The sequence below is a fragment of the Citrus sinensis genome, chromosome 6, assembly GCF_022201045.2.
Source record: "Citrus sinensis cultivar Valencia sweet orange chromosome 6, DVS_A1.0, whole genome shotgun sequence".
Taxonomy (NCBI): Eukaryota; Viridiplantae; Streptophyta; class Magnoliopsida; order Sapindales; family Rutaceae; genus Citrus; species Citrus sinensis.
This window is the reverse complement of record NC_068561.1, coordinates 1,888,887-1,907,073: the sequence shown is the minus strand read 5'-3', so window position 1 is coordinate 1,907,073 and position 18,187 is coordinate 1,888,887. Positions and strand designations below refer to the sequence as shown.

Here is an 18,187-nt window from a genome sequence, read left to right as displayed (position 1 = left end):
AAAAACATTTGAAATAGCCAAAAAGATTACCATTGCCCAAGTATCCTCCTTCTCGAAGAACCATTATCTGGGGTTGATACCATAGGAACTTTGACCATCCTCAATATCCTCTCTCTGTGTCAAATCAGGTCGGGCCATTATTGCCTCTCTAATACACCCTATGCACGCACAGTTCCCTTCTTTGACCTGGCTCTCATTCTAACAAAGGAAGGCCATCAAGCATATTTTGGTCCAAGAGGATCTAACCACGACATAATACTGGATTATTTCTTGTTAATCCCCAAAAACCCAAGATATTCAAAAAGAGAAAGTCCAGTTAGGTACATCACGGGGGCTGTTGGCTTAGGAATAACAAAGTGGGGCACTCCTTCACTAAAGTCTGCAGAAATTTACAAGGCTAACACCTTGCTAGAGATCAACTATAATGAAATTTCCAACATAAAGAATTTCACCAAGAACAGAAAATGAAAGGATTCATATGCTACTTATCCAAGTCCATATTCTTGGCAAGCCATTTTGGTACTTGTAAGAACCCAAAGAATCTGGTAGAGGAATGTGCAATATACAAATGGCAGACTTACAGGATGCACAATGATTGATATTCTAATGGGTTCTCTCTATTTTCGAATTGAATACAAGGATATATTTGGTGTAACTTCACATTCACTTTGCATCTATATGCAAGTTATACTCATTGGTGTGATCTCAGCCAACAATGTTATTTCCCAGATAGGCACAGATAGGTTGGTTTACTTTTGAGAGAAGAGAGCTAGAATGTATCATCCAATCTTTTATCCAATATCATGGGCAGTGGGTGAGGTTCCTTACTTTTTAGTTGCAACGCTTGCAGTTGTTGGGATTGGCAATGGCATAGCAGGAATAGGAACAGGATCTGCTCAGAATTTATGAGGTATTGGACTGTGGTCTTTCTGTTCACACTGTGTATAACATATTTTGGAATGATGGTCACATTCCTAGCACCATTGCCAACGCTAGCAGCCTTTCATGTGTCAATAGTTACATCAATATGGGTGTCAGCTTCCGGTGTGGTGGTTGTCCTAGCCGACACAAGGTTCTACAGCTGGATGTAGTGGACTAATCCATTCCAGTATTTAATTAATGCAATGACCTCCATCAGCTTTTACTGTAATGCAAAGCCACAATTGCCAGATGGGCCATTTGTGTGGGATAGACTGGCAACAGAGAGAAGTTTGAGCTACGAGAGGATTGATAAAGACATACTCATATTGTCCACAATGTGTGTACTCTTTGCCAGCCTCGCCTTTGTGTTCTTTAATCTTTATTTGTTCTGAAACACAACTCACGCCCTCATGTCTAACCTCAGTCTGTGTCAGAAGGATCACATTATCCAAAAGATGAAGGAGATTGATGAAACATGTTTGTGCAACAAAATAACACCGAAGAATCCAGCAGAAGCTAGAAGATGAGACAAGACAAGGCGTGATTGAAAGAAGCAGTAAACAGAAGGGAATGGCAAGGATGTATAAACACTGCAGTGCATTACTGATATATAGATTATTGATTCATTTTTTTTCTTTCACCTTAATTATCTACTTAGTTAATCCTTCATGAGTGCAAAGGAAAAATAGATCTATATCTCTGTTAAAACCTAACCAGTAATGATTAATATTCTAGAATAAGCTCTTGCACATTCAACCACTGAATAAATGGGTTATAATGATAAAATAACCATTCACTAGATATACCAAACTCTGATACAAGTTTCAGACTTCCAGTCATGTAAAATATAGGCATTTAGTGTATGATCTATGCCAGAGCATATCTTAACACGACATGTAACGCAGTATCCACACTGAACAACTGAAATAGCAGATATGGAGGATACATTCATGTTGCATGACATGTAACCATATGAAAGCTTCACATTAGTGATCCAACAAATGGGATGGCTGAATGAGACAGCGGAACTATCCCCAATCCACAAAAGGAAGTAGGGGATATCCACCTTCAGGTGGAGGCTTCAAGGACGGAGGTAGATTTCCCCATGACATTCCCATGCTATCTCTCATCATATCACCTATGATGTAAAATGACAATAAATGTAAGCATCAGAGAGAAATGTAAAAAGTAACAAAAAGAAAGAAAGTAAAGATCAAATCCATAAATTTATAGAACTACTTAGTCATAAAAAGGGTACCAACAGATACAATTTTAACTAATGTGATTTAAGGGCCCTAAACTACAAAATAACAAACAGGCTGATCAGAATCTGACAGCTATTGACGAACATAATTCAAGCCTAAGCAGCAACTAGTGTAAATTTACCAGGGAAAGAGCTTCCACCAGCTAAATAAATCCTTTGATCAACCGATGATGACCGAGCATTAATATCCGTAAATCCAGTAGCTGATAAGAGAAATGCATCGCAAAAAAAAGTTCCAAAAAATGCCGGCTAAAATAGTACATCAAAGAGGAAGAACACAGATATCATCTACATCAACAACAAACAATAAGATGCAAGGGCAAAAAAATACCTCTGAGACCCTGATTGCCAGAATTTTGAGGGGGGTTGTTCTTGGGATGCAAGTATTTACAAGAATCACCAAATGGGCAAAAACCCTTCAAACCAAATCCCATATGAAGCACAATTAATTCAACAAAATGAAAATAAAAAACAACATAACGGATAATTTTCCCCAAAAAAGAAAAGTACTGTTTTGACGAAGCGGCTGCAAACCCCCTTTGGAAATCCATCTGGGTAGGTTTGATTTGTCTCTGCAATCAAGAAAGCACAAGCCAGAAAGAGTATGATATTGTAAATTCAAGCGTATTTTATAAATATTATTAGAAAAAGAAAAAAGAGGGGGGGGGGGGGGGGGGGGAGTACTGACCATTGAGAGAATCGTACCAAAGAGCCTTGGCTCGAAGGTGTTGGATGCCTTGAAGATGGCGTTTTCTGGCGAAATAAGTGTCTTGAAACTGCTTGTCACAGTAGTCACAGTAGTATTTTCCCAGCGGCATTTCTTTGTGGATTTGTTTGATATTTCCCTTGTTCAAAATCCATTTTTATAGGTTTTTGAAAGCATGAATTTCATTAACTGCCCTCAAGTTTTGTAATAATTATAGAGAAACGCCCTTATTAGAAAATATAAGCACATAAAACCTTGAGAAGTTATTTAATTGTGATGTGATCATCCTTTTGTGTGAGAGGCGAGTATCTAATTCACAATTGTTTGAAATCTCCTCGTAATAAAGATAAGGGAAGGCAAATCTCGAATCAACATTTTAGTCCGATATTTTTTCTATGATCCAAATTTTGGCGACCAATCAAAGAGGGTGATTGAAAATCATTCATTAAACCCCGAGGGTAAATATACAAATATTTATTTTCTTTTTCATTCTTTTTTAAAAGATTGGAAGGTGGGAAAAATTAAATCAATTTTTCATCTCCTACCTTATCTAAATGGAAAATGATGTTTGCCCCGGGTCAAACCCCGAAAATAATTTATCTGCATCGTTTTCTTTATTTTTTTTCTTTTTCGTTTCTTCATTTCTTTTTCGTTTCTTCCATCCTCGACCGAGATCCACATCCCTTGAGTCAACAGTAGAACGGGATCTACTAATTAAAGCTCCATCTTCTTTGTCTTAAGCTGAACGAGATCCACAGCCCTTGCATTTAGTGAAGAACAAGACCAACAGCAGCTGAGTTTCGGCTGCGAACTTTGTCCTTGAAAGCTGAGTTTTGACGGAACAAGACCAACAGCAACTGCGAAGTTTCGGCAGAGTAAGATTAACATTGTGCCTGAAAGCTTGAATTTTTTTTTTCGGTATTGTCTTCTTTGTAGCATTTAGTTTTTTAATTTTATTTAAAATTTTTCCCTGCGTTTTTACAACATTGTAACATTGTAACATTGAATTTATTTCTTCAGTTCTTATATTCTTGATTTGTCTCATTTCCATTCTCATGTTTGTATGAAACTTTGTTTTGGGTGATATTGGCGATATTTGACAATTACGTTAATATAATGGGTATTAAGCTGAGAATTTGTTTTTCCTCCTTATTTTCTTGAGTTGAATTTCATCTACCCCATTGCATGTCTCAGGTTATTGAACAACTTGAAGAATTGGATAACTATGATAGGATCTAAGATTTTCGGGAAATTGCAAAAGACTACCAACTAAGTGTTAAAGCTACTTTCTCAACTATGCACATACCTAGGAGTCAACATGGGTGTTTAGCATCTGTTTTAAAGATGACCTTTCATTATTTGCTGAAACATATTGAATAAGTCTTTCCATACATTAGCTGTTAGCATCACTAAGAATAAAAAAGCAAAGTTGTTTGAAGCTAAATTGATGGTGATGTTAATCTATTTTTAATCTAGAAATGATGTTGTTTATTAAATTGGGTTGTAGCTTCGTAGGATTCAAAATCAATTTAAAAAATTGTGAACGAAGAGAGGTAGAGTAATGACCTGGGCTCTACTTTTTTATAATTATGTATGTAACGTCATTTCTAATCGATTATTTGATACATATATTTCTAAGGTAGGTTAGTGAGAACAGGAAAGTTTCAAGTAAGAGTCATTTGGAGCTAAATCGACGGTGATATTAGATAATATTTAAAGTTAAATAATATTGTTATAGTGGGTGATAGGTTCGTATGATTCAAGATCATTGGTACTGAAATGTGAATGAAGAGAACTTTACAAGAATTTGGAGAAGTTTCTATTGCTAATACTCTTGTTAATTACCATCTATTGGATTTGTTTCATTTAATTACCATATGAGTTGTTTCATTTTGCTTTTTAAATTTTGTTTCTAAATTTAATGAATTTGCGATAAATAACTAATAAGATATTGAATTATTTTAATTTGCAGCAGTTAATAGATAATTTCGAACAAGTGAAGGAGGTTGATGAAGTTGGGGAATTACAGGATTTACAAGGGGCTGATTTGGAAGAAAACAATGAGGAATTGGTAGTGGAAAATGTTGTTGAGCCTACGGTTGGGATGTCTTTTGATAGTCCTGATGAAATGTTTGAATATTATAAAACTTATGGCCTACAAGAGGGGTTTCCAATTATGCGGAGATCTTGTAGAAAAGGGGATGATGGGAGTTTGAGATATGTGACATTTACTTGTAGGAGAAACGACAAGTCAAAAGCCAAAGCCACTAATGTTTTGCGGCTTCAACCAAACCAAAAAATTGGATGCAATGCTAAAATTGAAGGACGTTTGGATATTGTTAGTGGAAAATAGGTAATTGGAAATTTGATCCTTGAATACAACCATGCCGTGAGTCCGAGCAAGAGTAGGTATTATCGATGCAACCGTTCTATTAGTCCTTTTGTTAAAAAGCAGCTTGAAATAAATGAAGAAGCTGGAATTAAAATGGCTCAACGTTTTAAGTCCATTGTTGTCGAGGCTGGTGGCTTTGAAAATGTGTCATTTTTAGAATATGCAGAAATCATGTTGACAAGGTGAGGCGATTAAGACTCGGAGAAGGGGATGGTATTGCAATTCAGAGGTATTTTCAAAAAATGCAAACAGAAAATGATGGGTTTTACTTCAGTATTGACCTAAATGAGGAGGGTCGGTTAAAAAATATATTTTGGGCAGTTCCAAGGAGCAGGGCAGCCTATAAGGACTTTGGGGATGTTGTCACATTTAATACCACATACCTAACAAACAAGTATAACATGTCATTTGCTCCTTTTGTAGGAGTTATTCATCATGGTCAATCAATTTTGTTAGGATGTGAGTTAATTTCGCATGAGGACACGGAAATATTTTCGTGGTTATTTGACACATGGCTATCATGTATGTTTGGGTGTCCTCCCCTTGGAATCATTACAGATCAAGATAAAGCGATGAAAAACGCAATTCATATTATTTTTCCAGACACTAGGCATCGATGGTGTTTGTGGCATATATTGAAAAAGGTGCCGGAGAAGTTGGGAAGGTATGTAGAATATTATGCCATTAGAGTTTCACTGCTTTCTGTTGTTTATGATTTACATACTCCTGTTGAATCCGAGAAAGCTTGGCATGACATGTTAGATAAATATTATCTTAGAAATAATCAATGGTTGAATGGTTTGTATGAGGAAAGAAATCGTTGGGTTCCAGCATTCGTGAAAACTACTTTTTGGACTGAAATGTCAATCACTCAGCGTAGTGAGAGTATGAATGCTTTCTTTGATGGGTATGTTAACTCGAAGACAACTTTAAAGTAATTTGTGGAGAAATATGAGAAAGCAATGAAAAGTAAAATTAAGAAAGAATGGCAAGCAGATGCACAGAGTTTTAGCCAACGGTTGCCATGCCGTACCAGTTTTGCCATGGAAAAGCAAGTTGAAGAAGTGTATATTATTTCTAAGTTTCAGGAATTTCAGCAGGAGTTGGTGAATAAGATATATTGTGAGGTTTTCAGTTGTGGGGGGTCAGAATATGAAGTTATTGAAAACGATGAAAAGAGTAGAGAAAAGACTTTTAGAGTCATTTTCGAAAAAGATGAAGGTGAAATTCGTTATGTGTGCTCAATGTTTGAATACAAGGGCATTCTTTTCAAACACGCTATCATAGTGTTGTCACGTAACCGTGTGCAATTACTGCCTAAAAAGTATATCCTACGAAGATGGAGGAAAGATGTGCGGAGATTCTCTAGTAAAGTCAAAGTCAGTTATGATGCACGGAGTTCGAGCATTGAACATCAGCGATATAGAGAGAAGTGCACTGCTTTTTATGATGTTGCTGAGGTAGCTTCCAAAAATAAAGAAAGCCATAAAAACACTATGGGTTGGATCGAGAAAGCTATGAAGGATGTATCTGTAAATGTTCGATGTGACGGCGACGATGCAACCATTGATGGTGGATCCAGTAGTAACATACAAGATCCAGTGGTAAGTCGGCGTAAAGGTCGTCCACCTAGTCAAAGAAAGCAAAAGCAATTTAAGCGGTCAAAATAGAAATCGAACAACGTTTCGATAAACACAATTATAGAGGTAATTGTATATACTTTAGATTAATTTAATACTTTAATACATTCATTTTAAATTAATTTAATATATACTTCAAATGTGCGTTGACTGCACTCCTAAGACGCGAAGATACATGATTTATCTTCTCAGGTGGCTACTACAATCCCAACACAAGAGAGCAATATGGCTACGGTAATATTTTTTTATTTGTTATTTCATTTCATTGTCATATGTTTGATAATTTGTGTTTAACTTTTTCTTTTTTTTTGGTACAACAACCACAACAAGCACCCTCACAACATGCATTTTTCCCCCTTACTATCAATATTGGATTAATTACGGTCCAGCTCATCATGTACACTTGCAACATGCACCGCAACAAAATTTCGAGGAGGCCAATCAAGGGGAGTTTTCAACTAATGAACCAAGCATGTAATCGAAGTTAGCTTATGCTTATGTTTTATGTATTATTCAACTAATGAACTAATGTAATTTGGTGTATGTGTATTTCGACATTTTTTAAATTCTGGAGTTCATAAGTCTATTTTCAAAATTCTAGAAATGGATTAATTTGGAAAATATTAGAATCATTTGGGCCATAGTATAATTTTAAGAATAAGTTTTGGGGCCAAATTATAATTTCATAATACTGTGAATTAATAAGTCTATTTTCAAAATTTTAGAAATGGATTAATTTAGAAAATATTAAAATGATTTGGGCCATAGTATAATTTTAAGAATAATTTTTAGGGCCAAATTAAAATTTCATAATACTATGAATTAATAAGTTTATTTTCAAAATTTTAGAAATGGATTAATTTGGAAAATATTAAAATGACTTGGGCTATAGTATAATTTTAAGAATAATTTTTGGGGCCAAATTATAATTTCATAATATTGTGAATTAAATCCAGAGAGTCAAACTACTCGGAAACTTATATTTAACATGAAAATGCTATTACATATGTCTACAAGTCTTTAACTTGAAACAACTTAAAAATAATACTTTAAGAGAAAACATAATACAACAATCATCAGTATTTTAATAAAATCATATCGTGGTGCCTCTCTCTTTCGAAGTTCGTCGTCCAACAATCGCCTCTGCACTTCGCGTTCTCGCATATGCTCAAGTTCTTTATGCAATAATTGAAATTTAACGAACAAACACTCGATCTCTAAAGCTAACTTCCTAACTTCATCCACTAACAAGTCTATTTTCTCTTCGCTAGGTTTACGATCTTCTGCCCATTGAAAGTTCTACATCCGCTACAAATCCAAAATTTCCGATTTGGATTTTTTGTTGTGCGTGACGTTAACAACTCCATATGATTACCGTATCCATTACACATTTGCAATGAGCTTCGATTCTCACTTAACTCGGATGACATTGTTTGTAGTTAATAGTCCCTTGGGAATAAACTGTCCAAAAAGGAAAACAATTACAGTTAATAATGCCAAAGAAATTACCCAAATCAAATTTTAATTGCAATTACAGTTAGTTAGACTTAAAAGAAAATAAAACTGGAATATGAACAGCATGACAACTGGAACATGAAAATTGGAAACTGGAACATATGAACAACATGATTACTGCCTGAAAAGAAATTACAACTAAATTCTACAAGCAACTATCCAACAACCACCCAGCAGCTAATGCGAAAACTACAACCAATATGCCAGAAAGGCTACATATGTCTCGCGTAGCTGACCCAAATTCAAAAAGTTCAACAAAGTAACCAATAAATTCAGCCAGCAACCACCCAGCAGCTAAAATGAAAACTAGAAGCAACATGCCAGAAAGGCTATCAAAGAACCCAAGCCAAAATGCACGCAATCTATATACCAAAATGCACACAATCTATAAACTGTCAACTGGAGATAAAATACAAGCCTCCATCAATAATATTAATCATCATCACTCGGTTACATTAATTCAAAAAATAACATGAAATAAAGAAAGAGAGCAGCTGCAATTGATTCAAATAAGGAATATCTCATGCTCAAAAATAACAGACAAGTTTCAGCTGCATAAGCCCAAAAATAATAGAGAGAGCAGTTGCAATTGACTCAGGTAGCGTTTACATTTTGGATTGGAGTGGGAATCCTAGGATTGGGAGTGGGAGTAGGTTGTTTACTTACATTGGAATGAGAGAATGGAATTGAAACAAAAATCTAATTTATGTGTTTACATTGTCTTGGATTGGGAGTAAATAGTTTTAAATTACAATTTTACCCTTATTTAAAGAATTAAAATTTGTAATTAAAAAATTAATAAAAAATATATTTAAAAAATAAAATAAATATTTTATTATATTTGTAAATTAATAATAATTATTAATATTCTTAATTATGTAAATCATAATTTTTTAATTAATTTTAATATAATTATTAAAATTAATGTTTAATATTATTATTTTTAATGAATTTAATTTATAAAATAATATATTATTATTATTTAAATAAATATACTATTTATTTATTTTTATTTTATTAAATTTAATAAAATAAATATGTTTATAATTATTATTTTTAATAAATATGATATTATTTATTTTATTAAATATTATTTATTTATTTTAATTATGAGGGTAAAAAGGAAAGAGGGGGGAGTGGGAATCCACTCCCCACTCCAAAATTAGGTGGGACCCACGGAGTGGGAATCCCACTCCCCCCTTAAAAATAGTAAGTAAACACTAGAGTGGGAGGAATCCACACTCCACACTCCCACTCCAGAAAGTAAACACAACATCAATTCAAAAATCTCTTCGAAATCTTCCAGAGCAAAATGTCCTTTTCATCATCCAGAACAAAATACAAGCCTCAACATTAGCAAATTCAAAATTATACCCAAATTCAGCCGAAACTCAATTACAATTTAACACACTTAAATAAAACGGGAATCACAATAGCTATCCAAATTCAGCCGAAAATCAACATTAGCCGAACCTCAACATTGCAGAGCAATGAAATTAAAGTAAAGAGGAAAAAAATTTAGCATATGCAAAGTAATGAAATTAAATTAAAGAGGAAGAAAATTTAGCACTTGCAGAGCAATGAAATTAAATTCAACATAACTATCCTAACCTAGATCAACCAAATCGTCCCCATTTTGCCATAACCTAAAGAGGGAAAAATGAAGCATTACCTCATGCTGTGAACCTTGCCGCTTCGTGAGTTCAATTTCTCGAACAAGTTTCGGCTACCAACGTTACCAGCGTTGACGGTGACCGTGGCTGTGAGTCGGTCGTGATGGATCCCGAATGCCTGGACCTCGGGAGAGGAGGGAAAGTAACGAATTTTTTGAAGAATCGAAGAGATTTACGGTCAAACAAAACAAGACCAAGTTGGGATGTCTTCTCTCTGTTGCTCTGTTGCTTTCGCAGGTTAAACGAAGAAATCAAAACGAAGAAGAGATTTTATTCTTCTCAAAATATCATCAGAAACGTCGTTGTTTTGGAGTATTCCAAAAAAAAAAAATAATCAAAACGACACCGTTTAAGTTATTTTTGGGGTTTGACCTGGGGCAAACATCATTTTTCTATGAAAATCGAGAAGCAAAAAAAAAAATTAAAAACAAAACGACAACGTTGTGTATTTTTCGGGGTTTGACCCAAGGCAAACATCAGAGCACTCTATCTAAGTATACGAACTCAGATGGTCCATTAAAAAAAATAGAAAGAAAGAAAAAGCTTAAAACCCACTCTTCAAGTTCCTAAAGAATAAATGCCGATATTTAATATATGATAATCCAAGAATGTATTATGAATATCTATAAGTGGCTCCTACAATCGCATTCTCATGCTTGGAAGCAATCCCATGTAAGACGAAAAGTAATTATAAGAGCCATGGGCTGTTTTCATTCGACCAATACTAGCTTTCCAATCAATTTGTACAATGAGTTCCAATCAATTTGGGCAATGAGTTGCGGCCCTATCATTTTCTCCATCACCAAAAATTTTACAAAGAAAAAAAAAAAGGAAAAAGAGAAAATAGGCTCAGATTGGTGCCACCAGTTTTTGAAGGTTAGAGCCACAAAAGCAGCTCTTTCCAAGGATCTCAGTCATTCGCAGAAGTGCTTTCTACACAAGGGACAAGCAGAGTAAAACCAGAACAAAAATAGAAAAGCTCACGTTAAACCCACTACATGAATTTCTATGATGCGACCACCGGTATGTAAAGCCACAGAGAACTCTTGAAACAGATGAAACATTTAGATAAAAATATTGATATTTGTCTGCTAAGGATGTTACAATCTGTTGTGATACAGAGGGATCAGATGCATCTGATTTCGCATTGAGGTTTAGGCAAGATTTAAGTAGCATATGGCGCTAAATCTGCTTTCACATAATGACATAGTGATACATCAAAAAACATACAAGAAAGAGGAACAAATACAAACATCACAGATACGACCAATACAGACATAACTTGCATACAAGGCCAACATTTTTGTCTGCTTTTGTTACATTTCATCACATGAAATCACAAGCCAAGAAAGGGGCATTGCTTTCTAGCATGCTCTGGTATCAATTTCACCAATATTTCCACCGGTACACCCTTCAGTTCTAGTAGTTGACAAAGCATCAAATAGCACCAAGAACAATCAGTCAATTCGGTTCTGGCATTCAGGTTAAAAAAATAATAATAATTATTGAAAGGAAGCTTTTTTGAAATAAATGCCTACCATGTGATTTGAAGTTAAATAACGGTGGAAGGAAACGTCCACTTGGCAAACGAGCATTAGGGTCACGAAGCTCATCAAAGAAGGGATGGATCAATGCATCTAGCTGCAATGGAGGTTAAAATTAAGAATTTAGAGAAATCGAGGGCATAAAGTCAGCAACATAACTCCTACTAACATGAGCAATCCGATTAATAGTTTTTAATATGAAAAATCAGAAACCTGCAACCCAACTAACATTGCAAATGTATTATAAACCAATTCCATGATTAATAACATCCAACGCTGCTAATAAGAAAGCCATCCACCTCACAAAAGAAAGTGGGACAAAAAAGATTGAAAAACCTAACCAACCTACAATCAAAATTGAATATTATTATACCTTACCTCTAGAATGAGTCAAATAATTCACTAAACTAGCCCTATCATTTCCATGTTCTCCAAATTGGTACCTCCTTGGAGTTCACTCAAAATTGTCGCACATACTTCAAAAGAGTACAGCAAACTAAGAGCGAAAGCAAAAATGGTGTAAAACTAGCAATGATGGACAGTTGGAAAATAAGATTCTTTTACTTACAGCAGTGCACCGTAAGTTGGGAGAGTATTGCAGCAATCTTGATACCAGATCAACAGCCTCAGGGGGCATGCGCTTTGGGAATATCTGAAGATGCGGAAATAATCAAATATTATGATTAAATAAGGTAAAACAAAACATATCTCTTCTCTTTTGATTCACACAAAAGAATTGATTGATGATTCCTAATACCTTGTGCCACGGGTGAGCTTTTATCTGAGGGAATTTGAACTCAGTATAGTTGGGGTTCATGCATTTTATTTCCTCCCTTGTAGGAGTACCTAATACCTGAGAAACAAAGACATTGCATCCGTCATCCATCATAAAAAATCTGACCCATCTAATAGAAGCAATACAGGATTAAGATAAACCATGATTGTACCCTATTGAGAAGCATTGTTATCAAATCAATACAACAAGTACACTAATCAAACAAAGGGCATATTCCAAGTAAATATCAACCAGCTGACATTTCTCTGACACAGTCAAAGTCCTTCATTTCAAATATTTGGCAAGATTCATTTCATATATTTGGCAAGATTTAACGCAGACAAATATTGCACCTCATTTCTAATAATTGGCAAGATTCAACACTGACAAATATTGCACAATGGTACCCTATCTCACCTAAATAGATGCATACGTAGAAACATGTATCTGTGTGTGTTTTGAAGGTTGTTATCAATCCAACATCCAAGCATTTCAGGCCCATAAGATTTTTTTTTTTACTCAAAAGAAATAAAATCCACTCAGTAAACACACATTTAATGTATGCACAAAAATATATTGCATTACATAAACACTCTCAGATTATAGAATTACCTTAATAATCTCAACCAGCTGGTCAACTCCACTGTCGCCGGGAAATAGAGGCTGAAAAAATAAAATAAAATAAAATAACTAAGCTAACTTTAGACATTATTTTTTTTACCAAACAGTAAATCTTCCGTGCATCAACCGCCTACCTTTCCAAGCATCAGCTCAGCAACAACACAGCCAGCAGACCATATATCAATAGCTGTGGTGTACTCAGTTGCTCCAAATATAAGCTCAGGTGCTCTATAATACCTGGAGCATATATAGGATATATTCGGTTCACCTTTTACCTGCCAAAGATCACACAAAATAATATTGTCAAACCTTCCAGTCAAATCAAGAGAAAGTAAATAGATGTGCACGGTATTGAATTTACAGAATCCAAACATACCAAGACTTTTGCACTTCCAAAATCACAAAGTTTGACCTGGTGAGTATGTGGATTTACCTGCACCAACAAAAAATAAATGAACAAAAATCTAACCACAAGCAAGCTTCAAACTATGTTGAGATGCTGCTTAAAATAAGAATCCAAAAGGTTAAAAGCAGAATGAATTTCATATAATGAAATTCGCTTGTATCACATTCCACTGAAGCACCACACATATAATGCTTAAAAAATATCCTTGACTTCAAACATAAAATCAACTTTGCTTCTATCTATTTCGAACAAAGCATAAAGTTACACAACTTAATCTCATCATATATTGAATGTGTATAACACTAGTACAGCTCAACAATCATTTTGATTATAAACTTTATAAATAGTATTTAAGTCCCACCAGGTAAATCAATCAAATTGGAATTAAGGTTATGAAAAAAGGTAGAACATACCAAAAGATTTTGAGGTTTTATGTCCCGATGACACACTCCAATACTGCGATGAATGTAAGACAATGCCCTAAAGATCTGCAAGTTCCAGAATTATATTACCACCAAGAAATAATTCAAACAGAAAAAAGATAATCAATGAGATGTATTCCTTGTATAGGAATATCTGTATTTATCAATCAAAATCAAATTGAAGAACAGCAAAGAAGAGGTAGAGAAAGAAACACTAAAAAAGTATTGAAATTGTTTTCAACCATATACCTGGTATGCATAAAGTTTCACATATATCATTGGCATCCTTTGGTTCAACTTGTTGAAATGTTTGACCACACGATGAACAGTTTCAGGAACATACTCAAGAACAAGATTGAGATAAAGTTCATCCTTGTCAGTTGTTGAAAAGAAGCAATGCTTCAAAGAGACAACATTTGGATGGTCAAGTAGACGCATAGTTTGAAGCTCACGGTTCTTGTACCTCTTATCCTGGAGAACCTTCTTTATAGCTACAGTCTCACCTGTCTCTAAGCACTTGGCCTAAGTTACAAAAGAAAGAGAGAGGAAAATATTGTTAACCAATTTGGAGTATAATTACACCTACACATCATAGCTACCAGTAACAAAACAAATGACATAAATGCTTACCTGGAAAACAACTCCAAACGATCCCTGTCCAACAATGCGCTCAGCCATGTAGCTTATTGTCTATAATTTAAGCAGATAATTCTGTTAGTAGAAAACCAAAATCCCCTTTTTTTTTTCATAGAGAAGCATAAGTGGATAACCAATTAGAGGGAAAATATCAATATAAAACTTTCAGGACAATTTACACCATATTCATCAGCAAATGAGTATCTCACACGGCAAACTTTTATGCCAAATCAAATTTACAAACATTATGAACATCTGTTCAACTGAATAGCCAGTAAAACATGCACAGAATGAAGTTTAAATGAGATAATTAATTATACAAATCTAAAACATTTACAGGTTTATCATACATTCATCAATGACTGCAGCAAAGATTTCTAAAACAAGTGATGCTTTGTGAGGTGCAGGAGGCGGCCAGTGGTAGCAAACTGTTCCAATGCGTATAACAAAACTTATTGCTTAGGAAATGAATAAAACCCGGCATTAAAAGCAGTTCCAGGAGAAAGTAAACAATTTGACTGAGAAAATCATGATTGCAATGATATCTCAAGGAGAAGAAATAGAAGGAAAGAAAGCTATACCTGCTTTGGTTGACCATTTCTTCCACCAATGGTTGTCACAATTATATGACCTGTCTCTGTTCCATTGCCGTCAACGACTGTCGCTTCCATTTCCTATAAAGTTAAAGGATCCAATAAATGTTAATGACCTATATTAGATAATTAATAAAGACAAGAAAGAGTAAGGCGAAAAAGTTAACCAATGACATATATACCTTGTCGTCCCTAATTTTCATGTCATTCATCTCCTCAGGTAGCTTATCAACACCAACAGTATGACCACTGGATTCTCTCACACAAGATGTTGGTGCCACACCCACTGAAGCCATTTACAAGACGTAAAAGCGCCCAGTCCTGCTACTTTTCACCACACCAGTACCATGCATTCAGCTGCCACCAAAAACGATGTTAAAAATACTGAAAACTTTAAATTAAAAGATGCAAGGAACAAAATGATTTCTTTATTCATTCTTAATATCTTCATTGACAACAATGTAAACATTCAAATCAGTCAATCATCTGAATCTGTTAAAATCCTCATAATCACTACACTTGCCCCCCAAAAAATGTTCATATAGCATAGCAAACAACGAAGCTTCAAAATGATCATTCAATAGAACAAACCTGAGGTCCAAAACCACACTTTCTATCCTTGATTTAAGACTAAGAAACAAAATAAAGTCTTACCATTTTTTCACATCTGACTTAAAAGCATCTAAGCACCAAATAAACGGGCACATAACACCACTAGCCTGGATAAGCCTAGTACTTGATTTTCAGTCTTACTTCCTGTTTATCCCTATGTCTATTCCAATTAGCATTTCTAGAAAATATGAAGTAAGAACCTTCCTAAGTAGAAGAAAATAGATCCTCAATCGTTTCATATTCTCTTTTTCTTATATGTACTATGATCTTAGGCTTTGCTTCTAAAATTTCTCATAAAATCCTTGTTCTGATTGAAAATGTAGTCATCTTGTCACTAGATTTCATCACTCCTATATTAAATTACAATTACATGCACTTCATACCATCAAAACCTACCCAAAACATTCCATTATAAGGAAATATTTAAAATTTCATTCATAATGGGTTCATGATTCTAATTCGATTAATATTCAATTTATGAAGATGCTATGATATTAAACAATCATGAAGTTAATCCTACTTGTGTAGCTAAACAAACCCAACCAACTCACAGAAGATGTTTGAATTAGAACATGCTATGAGATTAGATTATCACAAGAGATCATTCAAAGTATGAAACGAAATGAGCCCAACTAATTCGATTGATATTAATGAAAACTAGACGAACCCGACTGACCAACTGGATAACAATTTCATTTCTTTTCCAAAACTCATAAGCCAAGAATCCCACATAAAACATAACACTATTTGATATGCACAATCAAAGCAACTAAAGCTTCCGCTATTGACCCATAAAAATTATAAAATAATAATAATATTATTAATATTAATAACTAATTATATTAAAAATAATATGAATCATTAAAACATACCCATAAAAGGATTCCGCACAAACATAAAGGATACATATACCCAGAAAGGAAATTTCATTAAATAAGCAAGCATAAGAACAAAACACAAATAATCATATCAACAACCACGCTCATTGAAAAAACCACCCGAAATAAGTAAGATAAATAAAAGCAATTGATTAAAAGATCTACTAATCAAACCAAAACCCCAAAATCAAAAATCCTAAAGAGATAAGTATAAAATATAAAGATAAATTTTAAAAAAAAAAGAAAAGAAATGACCCAAAACATAAAAAAGAACCCGCAGATCCCAATCAACAGTGCAAAAACCCGATCCAAATCCAACGAACCGAATACAAAAACCCATTTCAGGAGACACAAAAGTAACAAGAAAAAACAGAAACTAAAGAAATGGAAACATGCAAAAAGAAGATAAAAATCAAAAGGATTATAAATAATATGTATACCGATCGAAAGGCAAAAATTCTGAGAGACCACCAAAAACAGCGTCGTTCTGGGAACCAGCGGATTTCGAAGATCACGTTGAATATGGAGAGAGGAACTTTTGAAGATGATAGAATTTTTTTTTTTTTTTAACCCTTATTTTTCTTCTGGGCTGTGCGAATGCGCCTATTTGGCTTTCTCTCGCTGTGTTTTGCTTTTTGTGTTTTCTATTTTTATTTTTCTATATTTTTTTATATTTTATTTTATTATAAATCCTCCACAATAGTTTATCAAAATAACTATTGAGTCCACGAACTTATGACTTGTTACAAATTAGTCCCACTCCCGCCATTCTAATGATTCGTTTGAGGCAGCTGCGCCATAGACAACCCATAAAAATATAGGAGGTGAAGTACCTATTAGTGATAGCACAACTGTCTCCAACACACCCTAAGTTTGTTAGCCCCAATTTAATTTTGAATTGAAGTATTATAACTTTTGATTCATGGCCTTTATAAAGTAAAATCACTAACTTTTTTTTATAGATATTTTAACTAAAATGTTCTATTAAAATCAATCATGTGTTAAACACTATTTAACACAATAACTGACACTTGTTTGATTTTTTGCTAATTATTATTATATTTACTTGAAAACCAGTTGTCGTAACAATTAACTCCTCTCTCAAAATTTACTCTTTTCCTTACGAATCAAATCACGATTTTACTTGACGAAGAGGGATTTCTTCCATTTTTTATTTTATTATTTTATGCCTCCTTCTTATGTATAGGCAATTGTCTCCATTAATTTAGATATACAATGGATGTATTTTAAAATCTATGATGATTTACCTTCTTTCAGAATTTCATTATATGTTAGTAAATTTTCTTCTAGCTATGACTGTGGGAGGCTTCTAAACTTTGAATTTGAAAAATTACAAATTTTAGATCAATTCTTATAGAAGATCTATTAAAAAATTGACTATAGTGATGATTGGTCTTCTAAAATAATTAAGTAATATTCTTACCTAAGTTTTAATGTGTTGTGTGCACGTTAGAATGAAAATATCTTGTGTAATATTTTTTTTTCCCGTTCATCAAAATCATTTATCAATTTTCACCCAATTGTAAAGTGGTATAGATTGACTGCGAAGTAATCTTTAGCTTGTTTTT

At 34.0% G+C, this 18,187-nt stretch overlaps 4 protein-coding genes across 5 annotated transcripts; 2 read left to right on the top strand and 2 right to left on the bottom strand.

Moving 5' to 3' along the window:
- Positions 1–1,681: 1,681 nt before the first annotated feature.
- On the bottom strand, positions 1,682–3,039 carry LOC102629954 (zinc finger CCCH domain-containing protein 3). Of its 2 annotated transcripts, XM_015530922.3 has the most exons (5): positions 2,874–3,039; positions 2,696–2,757; positions 2,517–2,601; positions 2,308–2,388; positions 1,682–2,059 (listed from the first exon to the last, which is right to left on the bottom strand). In XM_015530922.3, the coding sequence occupies exons 1-5, from the start codon at positions 3,001–3,003 to the stop codon at positions 1,950–1,952; spliced, it is 468 nt and encodes a 155-aa protein (XP_015386408.1). In that variant the 5' UTR covers positions 3,004–3,039; the 3' UTR covers positions 1,682–1,949. The 2 variants fall into 2 exon arrangements, with proteins under 2 accessions (XP_015386408.1, XP_052299625.1); XM_052443665.1 differs by lacking the exon at positions 2,308–2,388.
- Positions 3,040–4,452: 1,413 nt separating this feature from the next.
- Positions 4,453–6,221, top strand: LOC127902987 (protein FAR1-RELATED SEQUENCE 5-like). Its single transcript, XM_052443305.1, has 4 exons — positions 4,453–4,530; positions 4,864–5,229; positions 5,347–5,465; positions 5,558–6,221. The coding sequence occupies exons 1-4, from the start codon at positions 4,453–4,455 to the stop codon at positions 6,219–6,221; spliced, it is 1,227 nt and encodes a 408-aa protein (XP_052299265.1).
- A 24-nt stretch (positions 6,222–6,245) lies between these two features.
- Positions 6,246–6,953, top strand: LOC107177285 (protein FAR1-RELATED SEQUENCE 1-like). Its single transcript, XM_015530927.1, has one exon. The coding sequence runs from the start codon at positions 6,246–6,248 to the stop codon at positions 6,951–6,953; it is 708 nt and encodes a 235-aa protein (XP_015386413.1).
- Positions 6,954–11,155: 4,202 nt separating this feature from the next.
- LOC102630856 (shaggy-related protein kinase alpha) lies at positions 11,156–17,226 on the bottom strand. Its single transcript, XM_006480225.4, has 13 exons — positions 17,039–17,226; positions 15,291–15,465; positions 15,097–15,189; positions 14,510–14,569; positions 14,129–14,401; positions 13,871–13,945; positions 13,428–13,484; positions 13,186–13,326; positions 13,043–13,093; positions 12,413–12,508; positions 12,224–12,307; positions 11,650–11,752; positions 11,156–11,530 (listed from the first exon to the last, which is right to left on the bottom strand). Exons 2-13 carry the CDS (start codon positions 15,402–15,404, stop codon positions 11,448–11,450), a joined length of 1,230 nt encoding a protein of 409 aa, XP_006480288.1. The 5' UTR covers positions 15,405–15,465; positions 17,039–17,226; the 3' UTR covers positions 11,156–11,447.
- Positions 17,227–18,187: the final 961 nt, after the last annotated feature.